Source organism: Barbatula barbatula (genome assembly GCF_947034865.1).
Source record: "Barbatula barbatula genome assembly, chromosome: 16".
Classification (NCBI taxonomy): Eukaryota; Metazoa; Chordata; class Actinopteri; order Cypriniformes; family Nemacheilidae; genus Barbatula; species Barbatula barbatula.
The window spans coordinates 15,501,479-15,525,307 of record NC_136779.1 but is presented as its reverse complement, the minus strand read 5'-3'; the positions used below and the strand labels follow the sequence as shown (position 1 = coordinate 15,525,307).

At 36.2% G+C, this 23,829-nt stretch overlaps 1 protein-coding gene across 6 annotated transcripts in view; it reads right to left on the bottom strand.

Moving 5' to 3' along the window:
- The window catches only part of slc39a11 (solute carrier family 39, member 11), a 122,169-nt gene that overhangs the window by 18,886 nt on the left and 79,454 nt on the right, over window positions 1-23,829 (bottom strand). For all 6 annotated transcript variants that reach the window (XM_079475941.1, XM_079475944.1, XM_079475945.1 and 3 more), the window contains exons 6-7: window positions 23,404-23,571; window positions 4,259-4,328 (exon numbers count right to left, since the gene is read on the bottom strand). In XM_079475941.1, coding sequence (XP_079332067.1) covers window positions 4,259-4,328; window positions 23,404-23,571 — 238 coding nt within the window. The remainder of the gene's footprint in view (window positions 1-4,258; window positions 4,329-23,403; window positions 23,572-23,829) is intronic.

Here is a 23,829-nt window from a genome sequence, read left to right as displayed (position 1 = left end):
CGGATGGGGGTCGGGTCAAGATGTTCAGACCCCTCTCTGCATAAACAACCACCCGTCCTTTTAGTTAAAAAAGGTGAAATAATGTTATCCATACTACTTAGGTCTGTGTATACCAGCTGTTCAGACAGAGAAGTTGACATCGGTTGTGTTTGCCCCCACGCAAAACCCAAAGGAGTAACATTTCCAGCATTAAGAAGATCAGACTTGCGGTGTTCTGTTTACACAAATTTGGTGACATTCAAACCGTCTCGAGTAGTCAAAAACCTGAATGACTAAAGTTTGATATTTAGAGGTTTTTCACTGTAAACATGACTGTTGTAAGAATTACCACAGACTGGGCGGCTCTGTCATGTACTTTATTAATTATTTGCTGAGTATTTTCATTCTGAAAACCAAACACTTGGAGACTTCGTTCTTTAATGAATGGAAAACATGATGATACACAGCTTTCTTCTAGATCTCTGTGATTTCCAGCCAGCGCTCTTAATTATTAAAGACTAATCACAATAACGTAAACATACTCCACTTCCCAGAAATGAATTAAAGTAGATCTGGGATTACCCTAGTTCCTAAAAACACCAAATTTAAAGATCCTTAGACCATTCAAGTTTTGATTTCATTATACAGTACGAGTGAGGTTACTGGAAATAAACATCAAAGCAGAGGAAAAAGAGAGTAAGGAAGAGGTGTTTTAAAAGAACATGACAAAGAAGAGCATACAGTACATATACAGTGGAGCAGAGCATATGGCATTGTAGAGATGTGTTCACAAGAGAAGAGTATATAGAATATATTAAGTATAATACAGAAGAGTATGGTAAATCCTAGTAAAATGTTGCTCTGTTTTTTGACAACACAATGTTTCATTGTTTAACAAATTTAGTGTTTTTCTCCATTTCCTGAAAAGTAGTTTTGGAAATAAGTTTTTTCCCTGTCTGCTCAATCCAGGGTAAAGTCTCATAATCTACGTTAAATTTACATCAAACTATTAACCAAAAAAGGTTTTGTGTATGTATCGCTGCATATGGCAAATGGAGCGCATAAATTTCAGTATAAAGTACAAGTTTTCATTTACTTAGTCAAAATGAATTGATAATGCTGGATGCAACATGGCATTGAAAGCAAACCACAGAACCAGAATGAGCAAATGAAAAGAGGAGACAGATTTAAAAGTTTCTATACTTATAAATCAGAATTATGACAAAAAAATGTAACATTCAGAATTAGGTAGAAGCCACCTTAAATCTTTCACAATAAGAAATCGATTATATATACATATCGATGTTGTCCTTTCTAAATCTTGGATGTCCAAATTTGCTGTTTTCAGGACATGGAAAAACAATGTACTTTTTAAATGATTAAGCAAAGTGTGGTCAAAGTTGACAATATGTTTTAATACGTTTTGTTGGTTAGATATTTGGAAAAACAATGTACTTTTTAAATGATTAAGCAAAGTGTGGTCAAAGTTGACAATATGTTTTAATACGTTTTGTTGGTTAGATATTTGTAAAATCCAGAGGCAAACATAAAGGGTGACAAATAATAATTATTTAAAAATCCTGAAATATGGAGATTTATTGGCTATTTTTAATAGCACCAAAATTAGTTTTTTGTAAAAGTATTATATTGTATTAATACTGAAATGAATGATTTTGAATACTGAAGTGATTTTGAATACAGAAATGACTGATTTTATTGACACTAGATTGATTTAAATTTGTGTCTCCTTACTTAGAAAAAAATTTATATATAGATATATAATTCCTCTAAAAACGTTTAGATAAAAAAATAATTAAAAAACATGCTGTGTAATTTACAACCCATAGTTGGGCCAATAGAGGACAAACCAAACCATTGTCCATTAATAAGGTTTGTTTTAAACCATTGTTGAGTCAAATCTATAAAAAAATTAAACCATTTTAGTGTGTTATTTCTACAAAATTTTTGTTATCCAGTTAATTTATTAATCATGAAAGCAAGGAAATGACAAATAAGGTGTTTGCATGACAAACTAAGTGTCAAAAATGTAAAGAAATTTGTGAGTGTTAGAGCTGGAAAAACGCATCGACAAACATTAACAATCTTATGCTGTAATCGATAACCTCAACACATGCGACATGACATTGCAACACATATATCTTATATATATATATATATATATATATATATATATATATATATCTTTTGTGTTATTTAGTTTTTGTCCTATCGAAGCACGCAGGCAATACATATCAAGTTTGAATTGATTATACAAGAAATGCTTCTTCCTTGAAATGTTGTGATGCTGTGCCATTTATTCGTTGCAGCGTTCACTCCAGATGTGACGTAGTACCACAGTGCGTACCGACTATAACATGTTATAGTTATAGTAGTGTAGAGCTTTCTTAAAAATTTACACTCTACAGAGCAGATTCCAGTTCAGTAGAGCAATAGACTTAAATATGGGTACAGTAAAGTAGGAAAACAGAGAAAATGGTTAGTGCTTTCTCTCCCTCTTGCGCGAGGTTTGTGACAAAGGCTTCTTTCTTACTCTGTATCATCAGTTCAACACATCACAGAATGCCGCTTGTGCACAAACTGCTCTCTCTGTTTACTTGCGAGCAAGCTATGTAACAAATCATCCATCTGTCTCTCCTCCTATCTGATTTTTGAGCACAGACATCACTCTTTTAGAATGCACGTAGGAAACACTTAGCTGTCAGTATGCATGTAAAGAGATTAAACTGATTGGAAAGCTAATCCAGAACAGTTCTCCTTATGCTGCTGAATGCAACATGGTATTAAAGGAAACCACAGAGCCGTGATGAGCAGATGAAAGAGAAGATTTATAGTACTGTAGTCGAAGCTAGATATCCTTTCTTATTATCGTTTTCTATATGGTTAATAACAAGACAGAGTTATGAAATAACACAGTTTGAAATATGGTAGAAACAATGCAAGGGTTTTACAATTTAAAATAAAATAGAATAGAAATGTATTTATTATATATGAGGTTTTTCAAAATTATTTTTAGTTTTTCTGAATTGACTATTATATAGTGTGAACTACTAACAATATTTCATGCAAACTTCAAACAAAAATTATTTTTGCATTTATTTGCAAAAAACAGGTGAAAATAACAGAAACGATGCTCAGTATTTTACCAGACCATAAATAGTGCATATTCACCTTTAAGCCATACAACCGTAATATTTGTCCATGTTTTAAGGGAAGAGTAAAATCATTATTTTGTCATGTGATAACCTCAACTTTTATCACAGTTTCATGTGTCTTGTCATGCTGTCAGTCTTTAACATTGCTGTTGGATGAGTTGTTCACTCCTGAGTTTTTATTTAGTTGAAATTCAACAGACACCGAACTGGAATTACCACAATAAAGAAATGCTGATTTTAAATAAAAATGTGGAATGGTCTCTAATTTTTTTCTGCGGCTGTATATATAAAAATAATTTCAAGCATTTAGCACGCCTTAAAAGTTACAAGTTACAATAATGTCAAATAAAACTAGATCAGACCGCGTTTTCGAACTTTCGACTGCAAAGAGAGAAACAGAGAAATCTGGAGACGTCCACGTCTGTTGTCTCAACATCTGCAAGCTGTAGCTCACATCTGGATGGCAGTCTGAGTCACAAGCGGGTACACACACGCAGACACGTACAGCACACATACACAGAGGCACACAGGACCTCATTGAATTCCTACATTCAAGTCCAGGTGGTTCAATGGCTACAATGCTGCTCTGATTCTCTGCTATGCTTAATAGATTCCATCTGGCGGTATGATGTGCACACTTGTTATCCCGTTTTTTCCTCTCTCTCTTTCTCTCTCTCCCGGCTGACAAGTTTCTCTGATGTAAAAACAGACTGTCCTGAGGACTTCATTGGAACTCGTAGCCTATATTAACATGTTCTCCAGAATTATCACAGCAACACATTCTGTCCGTTTGTATTTGGGAGAGTGAAAATGCAGAGAGTTTACCAGTTTTGACCACTTGGTGACAGCATCACACAATGCAGCCGGCAACATTCATGCAAGCTCATTCAAACACTCATTGCATGAACATAAAATACATAACTGCATGCAAGAAATGACATTTTGTCATGATCGTAATGTTCCGGTCATGTTGTTTGAACGGGAGGCTGATCAACAAATCTGCCAAAGAGCCACTTTATGTTTGACAGAAGTAAAAAATATTACAACTTGCAAAGACATTATTTGTGAACCATTCCCACAACGGTGTACTTGCGTTAATGACATACCTGGCACTCTCAAATGTGGCTGACTGAGATTTTCCGACTGCTGCGAAGCCAACTCCAACTGCCAAGCCCTCTGAAAAACAGGAAGCATACACCTGTCACACTTTCTCATTCAAACACCAACATCAGGCTGTTGAAGGATGCACTGATGATCAATACTAAATTAAAGAGACAGATGATGAGATACAATCAACAAAAGGATAATTCTCCACAAAATGCCAAGCTTTCAACTATTCAACAAAGGAAGACCTCAACAGTCTGAAATTAAATCTACTGCCCTCAATCTTTAACAGACACTTTTAAGCCAAAGCAACTTGTCTTTCTGTCATTTCAACGAGTAGTGTTTTACATAAAAGTGATTGTCTGTTCCTGCGTCTGTTAAGAAATGAAATGCACCTGTAGCTCAGATCTTTAATTATTAAAGACCTCATGAAATGGTTTGACAATTATCATTTCATGAGATCTTTAATTATTAAAGACCTCATGAAATGGTTTGACAAATAGAATTACCTTCCCCGATATTAAAAAAAAAGCCTTTAAAGGGACATAAATGGACATTTCTGACAAATATTCTGTTGGAATTTATTGACCCTCGGGGCTTTATTTCACACAAAAACATAAAATATTTTGAGGAATTTCTCAGAAGGTTTGAGTCCACACAGTGGAAGATAATGGGGCCGGTACTGTCTGGTTGCCGGTACTGTGTTCTAAAGAAACAATGCAATACAGAATTGATAAAGGCCTGGGCCTGGTTGTATAAAGTAAGTGTTTTCCATAAGTATGACACTTAAGGGGTGATTTCCCTTGTCCACAGACAATAGGAGAATAACTTAAGTAAAACTTAAGGTATATTTAAGGGAACACTTAAGGGAAACTTACACTTAAGGTGCTTTACGAAACTGGTCACTGGTACTTTGCTGACTCGACTGGAGGGTCCAATCACATATTCAGGTTTGGCAGTTACATAATCGTAGTTTATTGTATGCATCATTTTAACTTTTTTTGTGATTTAATCGACATCATTTAACAGATCATACAAATTTGTATTTAATAATAAGGATTTAATTTCTTATTATTTTAATTGTCATCTGGATATTACTGAAGGGGCCAAATAAACATCTGGGGGGACAACCAAGCCAATACAAATTGACAAAAATGGTTTAATTCTGTCTTTAAGGTACTACTATGGATCATGTTTTTCATTTATTTCTATTGTATATTCAAGTGTCTTTATTTTGACTCCTCTACCATGTGCAAGGGTTTTTGTTCATGTTTGGAAGCATTTCAACATGTGGCGGTGTAGCCAATTGCAGATTTTTACTCCTGCTGGAGTTAAGCTTTAAACATCTTGCATAGTACTGAGAGAGATATACACCCGCAAAGCACTTTTTCAATCAGGCAGTTCCTAAGGTAGCCATCTGATAAGATGACATTCAATCTGAGCCCCCATTCTGCAGTGCAATTCAATTTCATATCATCCAGTATATTCCAGACTCCCTCATACCCGTGCAAGAACAGCCAATCTCGGTTTCTGGATATGCCTGGGTGCTTGTGTCTGTTTATGTACATTAAATATTTTACCTGAACCTGATAACTTGGATAAATCAGGCCAATCTTATCCAGTAAAAATTAATGTAGCATAAAAAGGAAATAAAGCATACGCGAGTGCATCTGAAATAAAATCAACATGTCATACAGTATAGCGATAATATAGTCATATTATGAACTGAATTGGGTGTATTGGATGAGCAGGACATACAAAATATGCAATGCTTCAAATAGTTGGTGTCAAACTGAGGCCTAATACATTTTCACACAATTAATTTTACATAATTCAGAAAACGTGAATAATCAGTGTGCATAAAAAGGATCCAGCCTTATAAAATATATTGTTAATGTATTAGCATTCCTCTTTAAGCCAACATTCCCACTGTTTCCCCACAATATTTTCCCTCAGGTAGCAGCACAGTGTATGCTTGCCAAATGTCACATTGTTCTTCTTTAAAAAGTTTACTTCAAGCTAAAGCTGTGGGTAATCTAAATGTTTGTTATGTTTGGATGTTAACCACAGCAACACTGCTGCTTTGAAATGCATTGGTGGCTGTATGAATTATTCCTTCAAGCCAAGACTATTCCACGACGACACATGCAGTGTAATCATGTTGGGTGATTCATTACAAAAGTCCCCTAAAGCCGTTCTAGCAGCGAGATCTACATCTTCACCTCCATCCATAAAACATGATCTTCCCTCTATCCCACCCACCGACTCATCACATGCGCACTTTAGCTGTGAGAAATTAAGAGATCTTATCCGTCTCCTCAATCCAAATAATACCACCTACAAGAGCCGACAGGACACCAGTGAGAAATGGACTAAATCTACATTACAAAAGAGGCTTTTTCATGACTTGACGGCTTGTAAAATGCTGATGGGGTTAAGTAAATAATAAACAAGGAATTATAATAAGTGCCACATACTACGTATTACAGTGCTTCCTTCCTCCAATGCAATCCAGCTTGGAATCTATATTCCAAACCGATGCAACACCGCCTTGATGTTTAATTCCTTTTAATGAATGAGTCATGCACATCATTAAAGAAAATAACGTGTTTCCTTTGCCTCAGGACCCCGTGCTTTCAGCATCACCATTAATGAATAAAAAGAAACATCCTTCATTGTCACTACACAGTCATTTTAAATGTCCTTAACACAGTCTATTTTGTAAACTCATTTTTGCTTTTTACATTAAACTTCCTCACAAAAAATTCAAACCAACAATTACCTTGAATTAAGATAACTTAGATTGTACTACATTTACTTTAATATTAAGCTAACACAGTAAATTATCAAAATTAGCTATGCCTAAAATATAAATGTTGTGCATGTTATATGGCTAGTGTTCAAGTACACTGGTGATATATTTTGTCAGAATGTGCGACAAAAATGCATCAAATATAATAAAATGTGCAAAGCATAATGCATAATGACGAATTTATAAATAACAATAACATAAAATATAACACAAATTATAATGCATTCTAATGCGTTCTATTGTTTTCTGTCGCATGTAGACACGGTGTAATACAAACAGCACTTCATCATATACATGTATATGAAAAACAACTATATTAAATATACTAATATTATGCATGTATATTAAAATTGTTAATTTGCAAAAACATTTTAAGTTTTTTTTAAATAAAGCACAATAAACAAAGTATTTTGTGTATTGTGCAAGTCAAGTAATATCAATCAAACTGCAGTTTAGTTGTTTTGATAGCTAAAACAATACAGATAACTAAAATAACGCAAAAATGAGGCAAATCATGCAAATAAACTCTTCATATGTACATATGGTTTACTGCTGGTTATCAGAACACACTTTTGCAGGACAGAGCCGGACATCTGAAGTGTGCATCGGTATTTAATAGAGGTCTGGTATGCAGTGGCGGCCGGCCAATAGAGGGCGCTAGGGCGCCGCCCCCCTTAAGCCACAAAAAAAAAGAAAATTAAAACAATTAAAACAAAAATAGTAATAATAATGAGGAAAACATCAGTATGTCAATATTTGTGTGTTTTAAATATGGAATGCACCCAGTAATACATGTAAAATATGATACAAAATCATATTTGCAACCTTTCCTCTGCCTGTCTGACCGCTTCATCAGCTCTGGGGCGATAGAGAAAGCGCCCCAAGGAGGCGGGTCTATGTAGCAGTTAAGCCAATTGCTAATTTAAGATATGAATGTATGACATAAAATTTAGCCAATCAGCGTTCTTAAATAGAATCCAAGAAGGGCGATCATTTTATCGCCCCAAGCCCTGATAAAATAAGGACTGGGCTCTAGGGGCGCCATTTTTACTAAACGACAATGGCGAGCGCGGACGTTACTCCTCCAAGACCCAACCCTAACTCGGTGAAATCTCTCCTCCAAGATCCGTTTGAGTGGAGAACTTTGTCGGAGAAAGTTCGGGTGAAAGAGCTGGGCCCAGATCAACCTGACCTCTCAATCAAACAGCAGGCTAGCGAAAAAGGGAAGCAGTATATGCGCGGCTTCTCCCGTAGCTTCACACACACACACACACACGTTTCTTTGTATATAGTTGACCTTAGCATAAAAATCATTCAGTTATATATGGTACTCTAAAAAATGTTAATAGTGTGTTTGCTAATATTACTGTATATATGTTTTGTATCAATTAATTGTTGCAGTTCTGGAGCACATTAACAATTAGTTACATTTAGTTTGATCATAAAATACTTTATGCTATTCTTCCAGTCAAAGGTTTGAGTTCAGCCACTTCATATCCATTTCTATATTATACATCCTTTATACAGTGTAAGAATTCCTATAAACTTTATAATAATTTAATGTTATTGTCCACTTTCCACTCTGTTCTGACAGCATGCATATTGTGTTGCCTATTTACTACCAATGGCACCAACAGCCTTTCCAAAAGATGTTACTTATATGTAGAAATAGTCAATTGTTTACAAGTTCAGTTTAAATGCAAATAAAAGGCTTGTGTTTGTGCATCATGATGTTTATGTTTTTGTGTACGAATGCCTCAACTTTTTAATATTGGCATTAAATAATTACTGACTATTTCACTGAGCACTGCTGTCCTGCAGTTTGTGTTAAATTTTATTGCGATGGTTACGGAAACAAAAAAGTATGGCACAGCCCCACCGAGAATATTTTTCACCAGCCGCCACTGCTGGTATGCATAGTCATTCTAGAAGCTTCATGCATGCATACTTGGAGATTAGAGAGCATGCTTGATTATACACAAGAGATGCAACTGATCACATTTTGAACGTTCTGGAGATACAACAGAATAGGTATAAATAATACCGTCGCCATAAAGAAAGGAACAAACTTTATTCTATTTTTTGTGCGTGTGTAATCTATCTATCTATATATATTTCTACAAACATATAATATCTATATATGTTTTGTTTTCAAAATGAGCAGCTGTTTGCTTTCAGATTATTGAGACGTCTCTGCCGAAGTGTTAAAGTGTTTTGTTTAAAAATTAGTACTCAGTACAATCTAATACTGAAACAAAAAAGCCAGGATGGGAAGTGTTAACAAATTCTCCAGCCGAATCTCATTAAGTTGACCATATTTCACACGTCATATTTTCATTGTGTTTAGTTGCACTTCACGTAATGAGCTGCAGACACTTTGCGTTTTCCCAAAAGACTGCCAAAGACACCAGAGCAGGCACACACACAGGCTTAGGAGCATTGATCTAACTGATCTAACATTGCTTAACCTTATAATGTCGACACGTAGTACAGGGTATGATTGGATTGTGTGTATCCCCTTGCTCCAGAATGCTCCTTTTTAATCATCTCACAAATCTTGTGTTTGCATACAAGGCTTAAATGAATGATTCGCTTTAGCTATGTTATTGTAATCAATGTGGAAAACTGTTTTTGGCTTAACATTAAATAACACAAAAAAAACCCACAACGTTAATGTGATGCGATTAAGACCCATAGTTTCAAAAGAGTCATTTTAGTCTGGCACATCTGAAACATCTGGGTTGATTTGAAAACCGCTCACCAAACCCCTAAGTCTGGCATGCCATTGATGGAATGCAAAAGCAACAGAGCTGAGACTATTTTGAGCTGGGAGATTTCTGCACGAAACCTGAGGTTAGCATCTTGTGTTAATTCTATGTTAGGATGAAACATATTGATATATTAACTTTAAAGGGTGTTAACGGAGCAACATGTTTTGTTTTGGTTTGCAGTAACGCCAACAAGAAAACAAAACAACACATATTTAACTATTGGAATAATGTTTAACATATGTGTGAAACCTAAAATAAACAAAAACTATGTAATAGTTGGATACAATATTTAACTTGTTTCAATACTTGGCTCATACCGGAATTGTGTAACTTACACTAAATACATGTATGCTGTGAATCATTATACAGTCATTTTTACCAGATTTTTTATCAGTAAACATCTGAAGAGACTCCATATATATGATTTGTTTCCATTATTGTTCATTTAATGCAGTCGTATAATTACGAGTGTGCTGGCTGTTGGGAGAAATAACGACAGAGCAACAGGCCAGGGAGCTCAGCTGGTAAGCTAGTGTGTGCATATTACTACAAAAATAAACGCTTCGCGCATATAATGATATATTTTCCCATCTGGCAAGATTTTATTGATAACATCTTCAGTTTGGCGAAGGAGTAATAATGTTGGATAAAACATAATCCAGAATTGTGTCCGTGTGTATGTTATTTGTGTTTGTGAGTAGCCATCAGAAGGAAACCGATAAGTTACTGAAGTGTGCTGAGCTGAATGAAAACACAATTACAGTGAAGACTTTTAAAGAGCTTTAATGGTTAGATGATTAATATTCTTTATAAGAGCCAATGCAGGGCAAGCTGCAGCAACCAGTGTAACTAGTTATAAAGAAAACAGCATTATAATACTCTTAATAGTGCAATTACAGAACTGTGATTATTACTGTAATAAAGAATTATAGTATTTAATAATTACTGTGATTAAACTTACAGTCAGCATACTGTGGTATGTTTTACAGCAACTTACTTGCCAATTGCTGCCTCAAGTTGCTGTAAATTTCACAGTATTCTTTTTAAAGTGCACCTGTAGGTAAAATTAAGTAAAAACTATCTTATGTTTCCCTATAAATTTTGTTATAATTTCATAGCAATAATCTATAGCTTAATTTTGGTTTAAGCCCAAAAATTGTTTTTTATGTCTGTCTGTGGAACTTTTGCTTTGCATGTGTAAATGTAATACAACTTATTTTACTGATTCTACTGCTTGTGACAATCTACAGCAGGTGAACATGACAAGCCAGGTATACGGAAAAAATTGGACTGTTTATAATCAAAATCTACATTGCCAAAGATGGACAAGTAAATTGATTCCATACCATTGCTTTGACAGTGACAATAAATAAAATTTGATCTACACGGTATCATCTTCCTATAATATCCATTATTATTAATTTAGTTTTTTTGGTGTGGGTCCACTCTGACTGTGCAAGATTTTTTTATTGCAAAAGTAACTGTTGGAATGCTTTTCTTTAAGAAAGTAAACTGAATATATAGTGTATAATGTACATAGAGATTTGCAGTCAGTCTAAGTTTTTGCTAAGCCAAGTCTTGATTTTATTTAACACAGCGGCTAAATTAACCAAAAATAAATCGTCAGAGACTTCTGATTCTTTATAGCAGCATAGCAGTGATGAATTTATGAACTATTTCACAAATAAAATCCAAGATATAAGAGAAAACATTATAACTATTCAACCAGAAGTGAAACCCGCTGAACAAACGACTTATTACAGCGCCCCTAAGGAGAAATTGCTATTATTATCTACCATAGATCACGATGAACTATCGAAAATCATTAGATCATCTAAATCAACAACATGCATGCTAGACCCTATACCTACAAATCTACTGAAAGAGATGGTCCCAGAAATTATAGATCCTCTTTTTAGCATAATTAACTCATCTCATATAAGCATATAAGGTGGCTGTTATAAGGCCCCTTGTCAAAAATAAACATCTCAACCCTGCAGAACTAGTTAACTACAGACCTATTTCGAATCTACCTTTCATATCTAAAGTTCTGGAAAAAGAAGTCTTAACTCAATTCTGTTCCTTCCTCCAAAGGAATGACATCAATGAAGATTTCCAGTCTGGATTTAGAGCACATCACAGTACAGAGACTGCCTTGATCAGAGTTACAAATGATCTGCATATGGTTTCTGACCGAGGTTGTATCTCCTTAGGGTGCTGCTAGATCTTAGTGCTGCATTCGACACCATTGACAACAGCACGCTCCTATATAGAGTCGAAAATGATGTCTTGTTCATCTGACCGTTTTCAATATGTAGCAATAAACAATGAGGTATCACGCAAATCACAAGTCCAGTACGGTGTACCACAGGACTTAGTCTTAGGAGTTGATACGCAAATTTATATATCCTTGAAGCCTCATGAAATACAGCAATTCCATCGAATAGTGAAATGCATAGTCGAAATAAAAAAGGGGATGAGTAACAATTTCTTATTACTGAACTCAGACAAACCTGAAGTGTTACTTATTGGACTGAAAACCGCCCTACGTAACAACCAAGAATACTGCTTAACTATTGATGGATGTTCCATAAAATCCTCATATTCAGCAAAGAATCTTGGCATTTTATTCGATAGTACTCTGTCATTTGAGAAACAAGTCGCCAACATCTGTAAAATTGCGTTTTTCCATCTAAAAAATATCTTAACTACGTCATATGCTGTCACCATTAGATGCAGAGAAGCTAATTCATGCCTTTATGACTTCAAGACTAGATTACTGTAATGCACTATTAGGTGGTTGCCCTGCAGGCCTATTACAAAAACTCCAACTGGTCCAAAATGCGGCAGCTCGAGTTCTTACATGTACAAAAAAGTATGAGCATATTAGCCTGGTTATGTCAACCTTGCACTTGTTACCTATAAAGCATCGCATTAACTTTAAAATCTTGTTTATTACCTATAAAGCCTTGCATGGTTTAGCTCCTCACTATTTGAGTGAACTTCCTTCGTATTACAGTCCTTAATGTGCACTACGCTCTCATGCGTCTTGTGAGTTGGTAATACCTAAATTTCTTTTAATCAAGTGCAGACGGCATATCCTACCCCTATCTAGCACCCAAACTTTGGAACAGTCTTCCCTGCACTATCCGGGAGGCAGACACACTCTGTCAGTTTAAATCTAGACTAAAGACGCATCTTTTTAATCTTGCATACACTACCATAATATATTCCGAAGGTTTAGGCTGCACTAGTTAGATCAACCGGAACCAGGAACACTTCCAATAACAACTGATGCATTTGTTGCATCAAAGAGTGCAGAACAGTACTCTACTCTCAGCCAGTCTTGTCTCATTGTTCCAAGGATACTAGAGCGGGCAGGACATAGTCCAGTGCTGTGATGATAGAGCTGGACAAAGGTCTTGGCGACTCTACAAAATTATTAATGATAATCTTAAATCTAATTCTTTTTTATTTTGCCTTGTTGTGCGCGCAGTGTCGAGCTTGTGCAGAGGCTGCAGCCTTTGCTAGAGGGGAACTGTAATCCCCTGGTTAGGCCTGGTTTCCCTCTGAGGTGGTTTTCTCCTCCAATGGAGTTTTGGGTTCCTCACCACCGTTTGCATACGGTTTCGCACTGTTTGCATGGTTTATAGTTTTATTTAATTAACACTGCATATAGGAATTTATAGTCTGTCAGATATTTGACCTGTGTTTTGACTTGCATAACCTTATATGTTTAGCTTAGAGTCAATGTTTTCTTGTACAGCTGCTTTGTAACAATGAAAATCTGACTTGAATTTGCTGCGACCGTTGACATTTGAAAAAAGGTGTCATCAACTTCAGGATTTTTGGAAGGCATATAATGACAGTGTGCAGGACCAAAACTCTGACTATCCAAGTCACCTATAGGCAGCATAAATAATCTATGTGACTCAAGTTGCTCAAATAGTGTCAAGATGTGTAATTATACCGTGTAGAATACCTTGCATGTACAGAGCTATTTTTCGTGTTCTGAATCTGATACAATCAGCTTGTATTCCTACTGTCAGATGAACATATAAAAAAGAATTGAAGGTACAAAATAAAGTACTGGTTTTTAAACTGTGTTTTTATTTTACATGTAAAGAATTTAACAGGAAATCATTGTAGGCCTGGGATCTGAGTGTTTCATTATAGATTAAAATAACTGCTAACTACTTAAATTTGCAGTATTGTAGGTTTTAAATGTAGCTACTTTTGATGTTTTCTAATAATATATACGTATCTGTATTATTACTGGTAAATATACAGACATCTGGTTTTTTTGTAGTTTCTTAGTTATTATACATTTAAACGTTTTTAAAAGTAAATTACTGTGTAGATTGACAGGAAAGCTTCATAAAACAACTTAAAAATAACTACATTTAAATAGATTACCATGTGAAGAAGTTGCTTTTAATGTATTTTGATATAAATTATCTGTTTTTCCAGTTTAATGAACAATTACCAACAGTGCTATACTGTAATTTGCCCAATTTTGACTGTAAAATTGGCTATGTTTTTTTACAGTTTATTTCATGTAATTTTGTGAAACAGGTTTATTCAGTATTTTAGGGAAAAACAATTGCAAACTCTGCTACTAGACTTTTTACAGATTATTTCACAGTGCATATACTGTGTGTGAACAAAGAGCAATAGTACAATAGGTGCAAAGACAAAGTTACTAGTTTCAACGAAAGCTAGACCACTACCTGTTGAGAGAAAGAGGGTTAGTGTCCGTTTTCTTTTTTTTTAATTTGTCTGTCAGGTATTCGCCGAAGAGGTGTGGTTTTTTGAAGGTTGTGAGAGATGTGGTTGACCGGACCGCATTGGGAAGAATGTTCCACCAGGAAGGTGAACATGAAAAGGGGTGTCACATGAGCCCTTTTGGGCTGTTGGAAGATGAGGCGTGCTGCTGCGTTTTGAACCAGCTGAAGTGGTTTGATAGCCTTTGCAGGAACACCAGCAATGAGAGCATTGCAGTAGTACAACCTTGTGATTACCAGGGCCTGGACAAGTAGTTGTGCCGCATGTTCAGTGAGGTAGGGTCTAACCTTGCGAATGTTAAATAAGGCATATCGGCATGACCGCGTTGTCTCTGCAATGCTCTCTTTTCAATGTGATCATTGAAGGACAGCTGTTCATCAAATATGACTCCAAGGTTCCTGGCTGATTCGGAGGGAGTGATAGTGGAATTGCCAAGCTGGATGGTGAGATCATGTTGGACCGTGGGGTTTGCCGGAAACACGAGTAGTTCTGTCTTGGCCGGGTTCAGCTGCAGGTTATGCTCTTTCATCCAAGCTGAGATGTCATCTAGGCAGGCTGTTATGCGAGCTGCTATAGTGGTATTGTCTGGGTGGAACGAGATGTAGATCTGGGTGTCATCAGCATAACAGTGATACGAGAAGCCGTGTACCCCCGTATGATGGGTCCTAAGGATGTCATGTAGATGCAAAAAAGCAGCAGTCCAAGCACCGATCCCTGAGGGACCCCAGTGATCAAATGGTGAGCAGTGGACAGCGAGACCCTCCATGACACCTTGAATGATCTGCTGGAGAGGAGGGATTGGAACCAGCGGAGAGGGGAAACAGAGATTCCTAAGGATGACAGGGTTGCTAGCAGAATCTAGTGATTGACCTTGTCAAACGCTGCAGATAGGTCTAGCAGAATCATGACAAAGGATTTGGATTCCGCTTTGGCTAGCCTCAGTGCTTCTGTGACCGAAATAAATGTGTTTCTCTCTAATACACATTGCTTATAATTATTCAACCCCTAATACAATTCTTGCCAAGATACCAGCTATTACTATTACTATTTTATAATCCCTAATACGTCACATTACCATGTTGATGCTTCTTTTAAATTCTCTCCAATCATTTTCTATAGGGTTCAGGTCTGGAAAGTGGGATGGCCATGGGCGGAAGCTTAGTTTTTTGCTTAGTAACCCATTTTTGTTTAGATTTTTGTTTTCAGGTCATTATCCTATTGAAAGATTTAAACTTGGCCCCTTTTGTGACTTCTGGCAAGGACGGTCAGGTTTTAATTTTTTTAACTATTGTTATTTGCTAGAATAAAAAGTACACCATGTAAAATTATATACACTGCTGTATATTTAATGTTTTGGGCCTAATTCTCTGCTGGAGATTGTCTAAGGATACTTACAAATGAGGAATTTTTCTTAACATTTTCAACCTTCAGACTTGTACAGATGTCCACAATGTTTTATTATTCCCACTGAAATTTCAGCATACAGTGAAATCTCATTCTGAATGTTCAAAGAAAAACATTTGAAAAATTATGTAAAATACACAAAATTCTAAAATTCGTCCCAATAAAAGCACTGCTTCTGAAAATAAACAAAAAGTTGGAACTAGTAGAACTCACAAATTAACTAGCCACAAACCGCATGCTAGCACCTAAAAGATAAACAAAACCCATTTGTTGGAGTTTGTTGCATCAGTGTGAAACACCTTTTGGCATTGCTGGATCAATGTCATTTAGAATGTTAGTGTTTGTTGGAGTCTTTTGGCATTTATGGGATCAGTGTGAATTAGCATTAATGCTAATATAATCTACAACTCAAAGTTTCAATGGAGTCAGTCATGGGTCACAGTACTTAAAAGTTTGGGATTAAGGAAAAAACCTGACTAGAATGCTTGAGGAATGCATACAGTGTGGCCTTGCAATCTGTATAATTATATCCTGACAAACATAGGCCATTTCTGCTTCAGTCGCAGCACACTAGCTGGCAGAGAATACAGCAGGACTCTTCGGCGAACAAAACAGCACTATTTAGATGTCTACTACCACACATTCTGCTTTTTTCATTCCAGTGACATTCACAATAAAAAACTTGTTCTCTAGACATTTGACCTCTTCTCTGTAAATAAACGTCTGCAGAGCCGAGGCAAAAACCCCTGTCATCTCCAACATAAGTGTTGTTTTCTGAGTAATGTATAAAAGGCTCAAGCTTTCATGGCACATAACACATCACCAACTAGACATTTCTAAAGATGCTTCAATCCACAATTTTAACTTTAATTCTTCTGTAAACTGTGTGGAGTGGCTATTTGAAACCGAGTCTCTTTAGGGTTATTTCAGGTAAGATTCAATCCACAAGCACAGCAGGTCCAATGTGTTTGCAATATAAGCACAACAGATGCACATTTCAGATTCTGACTGGAGCTTTGTTTCTAGCTGACAAATAGATCTCTGGCAGAGAAAGGACAGAGGGAAAGACGAATGAAAGAAGCAATAAGACAACACAAGGCTAAAATGGCAAGAATCCACTAAGCCTTCTGGGTTTTACCATTGTTCAAGAACCAACAAAGGAACCTAATGAATCCACGAGAGGATTCAAACAATCAAAATCCGGAAAACCCATCGGATCAGGACGGGGCCAATGCTCGACTCGCCTATTTCATACAAGTCCCAATATGGGGTCCAGATTTACTGGAGCTTCTCCATGCCTCAGAGCAAGCAAAAGTAAATGGACATATTTTTCTCAAGTTGCATCACTTCTCCATCTCCTTCACGGGCTTAATGAACATGTCAGTACAGCTCTGTGGTTTTGCAACCATGATCTGAGGTTGGGGTAAAAGACATGGTAACCGAAAGAGGTGAGGTGGAGTTTGGCAATCAAAAGCCTCCAAATGTCCTTTTCTGATCATATGAGCACAGTCTGGGGTTATTGAAGGAGACATTTCTCACAGAACACTGCCTTTTCTTTATTCTCTTTAGGGTGTTTTCTGTCTTTGATGTGACAAGTAAAGAGAGGAAGATGAAAGATTGTGTTAATAAGGAAGTAGTGCACAGCTCATGTCCTCATTGTCCTCACAAAGTCATAAATGATGCCATAAACTGATAGAAAACGGCTTTATACGAGTATTCTGAACAATTGATCTACCGCAAAATATCTACCATTCCACAACCTGTCATCAAAATGTAATTTTAAACAAAATAATAGAAAAAGCAGTACATTGTACTGTGCCTCTATTCTTCTCTTTTCAGTTCTACTTTAGTTCTCAACAGTGGCCTCCCAAAACACCACCAGAGTTCCACATTGCTTCTATATTTTTTATTCTTCTTTTCCCACCAAGGATTTTGTGGGTTTACAGTTTCCTTCAAGGTCACTTTGTGAGAACTTAGACAATCCAGATACAATTAAGATTCTGTTTTTACAGAGGACAATCTTCTATACGGGTTCAAACAGAAATGCAGTGCATGAAGTCACTATGAACAATTGCATTACTATGACAATTTGCCATACCACCAGGTAACAACCTGCTTACTTTAGTTTGCTCGTGCTGTGAGGGATATTTCAGGAAATTGGACCACCACAGCTGTGAGACCACCATTCTTAACTGATGAGAGTTCACTTCTGATTCTTTTTCCAAGGGTGATGGGTTCATTTATTAACTTGTCTAAGTACTGTAATACTTGTATTCTAAGTACTGTAATACTATGTAACTACCTGTAATTTTGAGGCGGCACACTGTGGAAGTAATCTATGTATCTATGTAACTGCCTTTCCAGACAAGAAGGATATTAAAATGCACTTAGTCTAAATGAAGTTGAATGATTGTGGAACTGCTAACATTGACAAACACTACATTATAGGTTTAGTCTTTTGTAGTGTAAAAAGTAAAATTGAAAAACATTGAACATTTGTTTAATTCTCTACATCTACTTCTACTTCTAGAACTTAGGTGATTCAACTCAAGCCTTCCATTAGAATTCACTGTCGAACACTACACTAAAAACATCCAGACAACAAACCTGAAGTCCAAATGTAGCAGTGCAGGTTGTAACCTTTTAAGACCTTCCCTAATTTACAGCTTATATCACCCAAGAAAAGTCACTATATTGTTTGAAGGAGAACTTTATAACCTATGGTGCCAAACAAGGGACACAAAGGTGCATTATTGGACAGAAGTGTCATGCTTTTCTCATACTGACCTTTTCAAGATAGAAAGTACTTTAGATCTTACATCAGAGACCTGGGGGAAAAGGTCAACTCATAATCATGCCAACTAGAGACAAACCCCACATAGACACGAAAGAACATCCCAGCATTTCATTTACTGGAGGTCATATATAATTATTCAAGATAATAGGCAAAATTCAACAGATGTCTGTAAAGTCCAGAAGGTCACTTACATCAAAGTTCTAAATGTATAAAAACAGTGAGTTTGATACAAAAGTTCTGACATCTGCCTGCACTACAGTTGTGTTTAAAAAAGTTCCAAAAACAAAAATGTAAAACAATGACTACCGGTACTGTGTATAACTACAGATTGGTGCATTCAAAGACGATTGCACTAAAACCACAACATATAAGTTCATTGTTGTGACGGCATAACCTTCTCTATGGTGTGTGCTATATTAGCCTATTGATCTCATGTCTAGTCCTGAGCAGTAACTATGAAACATTCACTCTGTTGACAAGATTTGTCTAGTTATCGAAGAGACTGGTGAAAACAAAACAAAATGAAGCTGATGAGTCACTATGCGTTAATGAAAGAGGAAGTATGTGATTTCTGTCCCAATAGCATTAACGAACAAAATTGCTAAAACAAACAAATTCCCATAAGCAATTTCAAAGTGAGAAAAGACTGTGGTGTTTTGATAGCATCACAGAGTCACACGTGTTTACAAATTTGTCCATGCAAAGGTCAACCTTAAAGGCATAGTTCACCCCAAAATATAACTTTTGTCATTTTTTACTCGCCCACATGACATTCTGCACGTTAAGACTTCACAGTGCATCTAGAACACAAATAAAGATATTTTTATAATATCCGAGAAGTTTCCATGCCTCCTGGTAGACATAATGGATGGTAATTGCTTCTGTCAAGGTCCAGAAAAGTTCTAAAGACAACGTTAAATTGGTCCATCTGATCATGGTGGTTCAATTGAATTTTTATGAATGGACGGGAGTACTTTTTCCGTGCAAAAGAAACCAAAATAAAGAGTTTAATCAACAAATTGTTCTCTGATGCGCGTATAACGTCATGTGGGTGAGTAAATCATTACAAAATATAGATTTTTGGGTGAACTATCCCTTTAAGAGGTTGTGTTAGGTTGTTTCCCCATGTGAAGTCTTTCTTAAACGTTTTAAAGAATTTTTAAAGCATAGTTGTCCATTGTCAGGTAAGTGAATTGTCACATCCATAACGGTCCATTTTACTCATAATTGGGAAAAAAATCATTTTAATATAGTAACTATGTGTTTTATAAAGAGCAAATAATTTTCCAATTGTTGGGTCTTATTGCTTCTGGTTTGTACATTTCGATTCACAGAAATCCAGCAAAGTATGTTGTCTTTCAAAAACATTAATCCTTTTTGTCACCTCCACAACACTCTTCCCTCTTTTAGAACAGAAAAGTTGTGCATAGACTGATATTTTCTGATTTGTTCTATGAGAAATTATGGTTTTGTTTGATAAAAAATCCCCTTTATCCCCTTCATTAATAAATTATGCATTCTGTATCTACCCTCATATCTATCCAAACCTGTACAGTTTGACATTCTTCTATAAAACATATCAGGAAGATATTTTGAAGATCGTTGTACCTAAAAAAAACTGTCTTATTGACTTCCATTGTATGGACACAAAACCACTAAAATTTCTCAAAATATCTTCACAGAAGAAAGTAGTACAGGCTTTGAACGAAATGAGGTGGAATACATAAAACAAACACCATAGTATGCAATCAACACAAAACTGAATCAAAGACACAAATACCCCACAACAACCTTAGAGTCTGAATTTAAATGAATAAATATGCACAGTTTTCAGTTCAACTGCTCTGACCCACAGAGTGAAGTAGAGCATAGTGATGCTCACTATTGAATTCAATTCAAAGTGTGAAAAATGTCTTGCATCTTCCCCGTCTTAGACACATATGCTTGAGCGTGCACTTGAAAATGCAGCTGGTGGCCTTTTCGCAGGTCACCTGTCACCATCACGCTTCTAGGAAAAGTGTGTCTGGTTTCAAGGGCTTTCAAGAGCTGGGACACTGAAAACATCTGGGGTCGCACTATGCCAATATTCCCATGCTTCTGAACACAGATTGTCATCAGCTTCCTGCGCCTCTGCTCACATCTTCCTGCAATCAACATTCACCTCACACTTGCTACTCACCGCTCAGGGATGATGAAAGCTTAGCAAAGACATCGGTGCTGGAATTGTTAACAAACATTAGAGGGAAGCACGTCTTCTCTGTAAAGTCTCACAGGGCTGCCAAATTATTGGTGGTACTGTAGAGGAAATGGAAGGATTTGTGTAGATATTTCAAGTGTTATGAAACCACATTTACTGTAAGCGTGTGCCACTTTTCTTACTGACATTAGAAGACATGGAAAATTGTGGAAAGCAGGATGGGAGAGCATAAGAACTGATTGTGGTCCAGATGGTTGTCTTTCACTTGAATGGAATTCAAAGTATCAAGCGAATTTATAAAACACAACGTAATTCTCACATATGCACTCAAAGGACAAATAAGAGCAAGTGTGATCTTTTCAAACGTGTGAATGTGTTTACTTTTCTATATATAACTATATACAGATTTTCTGTAAATAAGCAGTCTGCTTTATAACACAAGTGAATGCCATGTGAATGCATGGCCTAGATCAGGGGTTCTCAACCTTTTGCAACTCATGGCCCACAAAGGACCGTTCAAATTTTTTCCAAGGACCACCTTTCCAAATATGATAGTATGAACACAGAATATTCAAAGAGTATTTACACTCTGCTGTTAATCATTTATGCCACAGTAGCAGGTCAGCTATATAGATGAAAACTGTTATATAATCATAGAAAAGACTAGGCAGGTCAACTCAGTAACCATTTATTCCTGTAACAATAACAGTGAAGGTCAGGTCAGACCAGTCCGGGTGTTTCGTGTTCAAATGTTCAGAAAATTCTCCACATAAAACACACAGTGTCTTCGGCTTAGTCTCAGTACCTGCCATTATAAATCCAAACTTAATGTATTCTGCCGATGGCTGTGATGGTGGCAGTTTTTTACCACTGTGGTGTTAATGGACAAATCAACAGCGGTTGTGCGGTGGTTTGAGAAATATATATTAATTAAAAATAATATTTACATTACCATATTTGCATGTAGCAACCACATGACGAGTGGGAGAGAAATATGGACCCAATTTAAATACTTGAAATGGTTAAATACTTGAAATGGTTAAATACTTGAAATGGTTAAATACTTGAAATGGTTAAATACTTGAAATTGAAATATGATATCTGAAATAAATGAGGATAAAACATACTTCCATATAATGCGCAAATCCATCAGGGAAACAGCACACTACTGCATATAAAACATTTAAATAAACATCAGTAAATAATGAGAACTTAAATGATTTAAGTTAAATATTAAATAAAAAAGCTCTTGTTGCAGTGATAACTTCAGTAAGTCGCTTATTAACGGCTTAACAATTCAATTTAACACACTTCTTAAACCTACCTTTGCTTTCCTATTCAGATTGCCATAAAAACGTTACTTTTCCTATTCGTTGGTGGAAAACGTAAATGTTGACATTAATAAAATGTTTACAGCTGCAATAAATGTGCGTTCAGAAGATAAGCACAGGAGCGCAAACGAACAGATGTCTATCGGCAACCGCGACAAAACCTGCGCGCGCTACGACACCAAGCAAGCGGGTCATAGCCATTGATATTATTTAACTGTTAATTTCACAACAATATTCATTGCAGAACCCACAGAGTAACCTCTGGGTTTTGCATGCAGGCCCGCGCTCGAACGAATGCCAATAATTTTTATGGAAATGTAAAATATTTAAATTGAACAATCTACAATTGAAAGCCTACACAAAGCAATCACATCTGATTGCAACTATAATTTGTATTACACTTATATTCGTCACAGTGAAGTGCACTACTGCCGGCAGCAGCTCACCACCTTCATGGCACTTTCTAACCGCGGTCACGGCCACCGTCAAAGACTTAATTCTCACCACACACTTCGACGCTTTTGCTTGGACAGGACCGTCTCCGACAACTGATTTTCTTTTCAGAAAACGAGACATTTTATTGTAACATAATTTACTGTAACGTAATTTATATTTGAATGTCGTAACGTGTTAGTTCAATCTGACGTGTGACGTGATTGGACATTGAATCTGATGTTGTGACGTATTTGGTGTTGCAAAATTCAAATATAAATTGAGCATCTCGACTCGACATTAGTGTTTCTTTAACATGTAAATTCAGAGACAGTGTCTTTCTATAGGTAAAGGCCATGTGGTCTCATGAATAATGATGATATATAGAGTCAGTGACTGACTGTTAATCTCATCCAATCTGGTCATTTTGGTCCCAGAGGAAAAAACATTTCTAATGAAATGCTTTCCTCTTAACATGACAAATAATGGCTCCCAACATAATTTTTTATATTGCGCAACATGTACGCTACACACATTGTTTAATAGTGATTCACAGCCTTTTCAGAAAAACAGACATGTACTTGAATAATGGAGGTAAACATGTCAGAAAAGACCCACCAGGAATGTTGTGTATGGTGATGGCTAGGATTAGAAGTACGATCCGTCTCCAGCTGCTTGAGGTCTGACCAGTCTGCTCCTGCGGTTTAGTGTTCACTTCCTGTCCCTCTGTATGACCAGTGTTGGGTCCTCTGCGTCTCTGGTACACCTCACCATTCTCTATTTTATCTATAAAAAAAAAGAACTCAGTAAACCCACACCACAATCAGCAAAAGCAAATCTTTTATTGTCATCCCACCGGTATCATTCGCTGTATTTGTACGGTATATTGAACTTTTTTTAACTTTACAGTAGTTATACATGACTAAACATTGTGTAAACTTTATTATTTTGATTATTTTAACTTATTACCTACACAATGTAACTATGAACACATTGTACTGCTTTTAATATATCTGTCAAATCATAAATAAGAACGTAAACTAT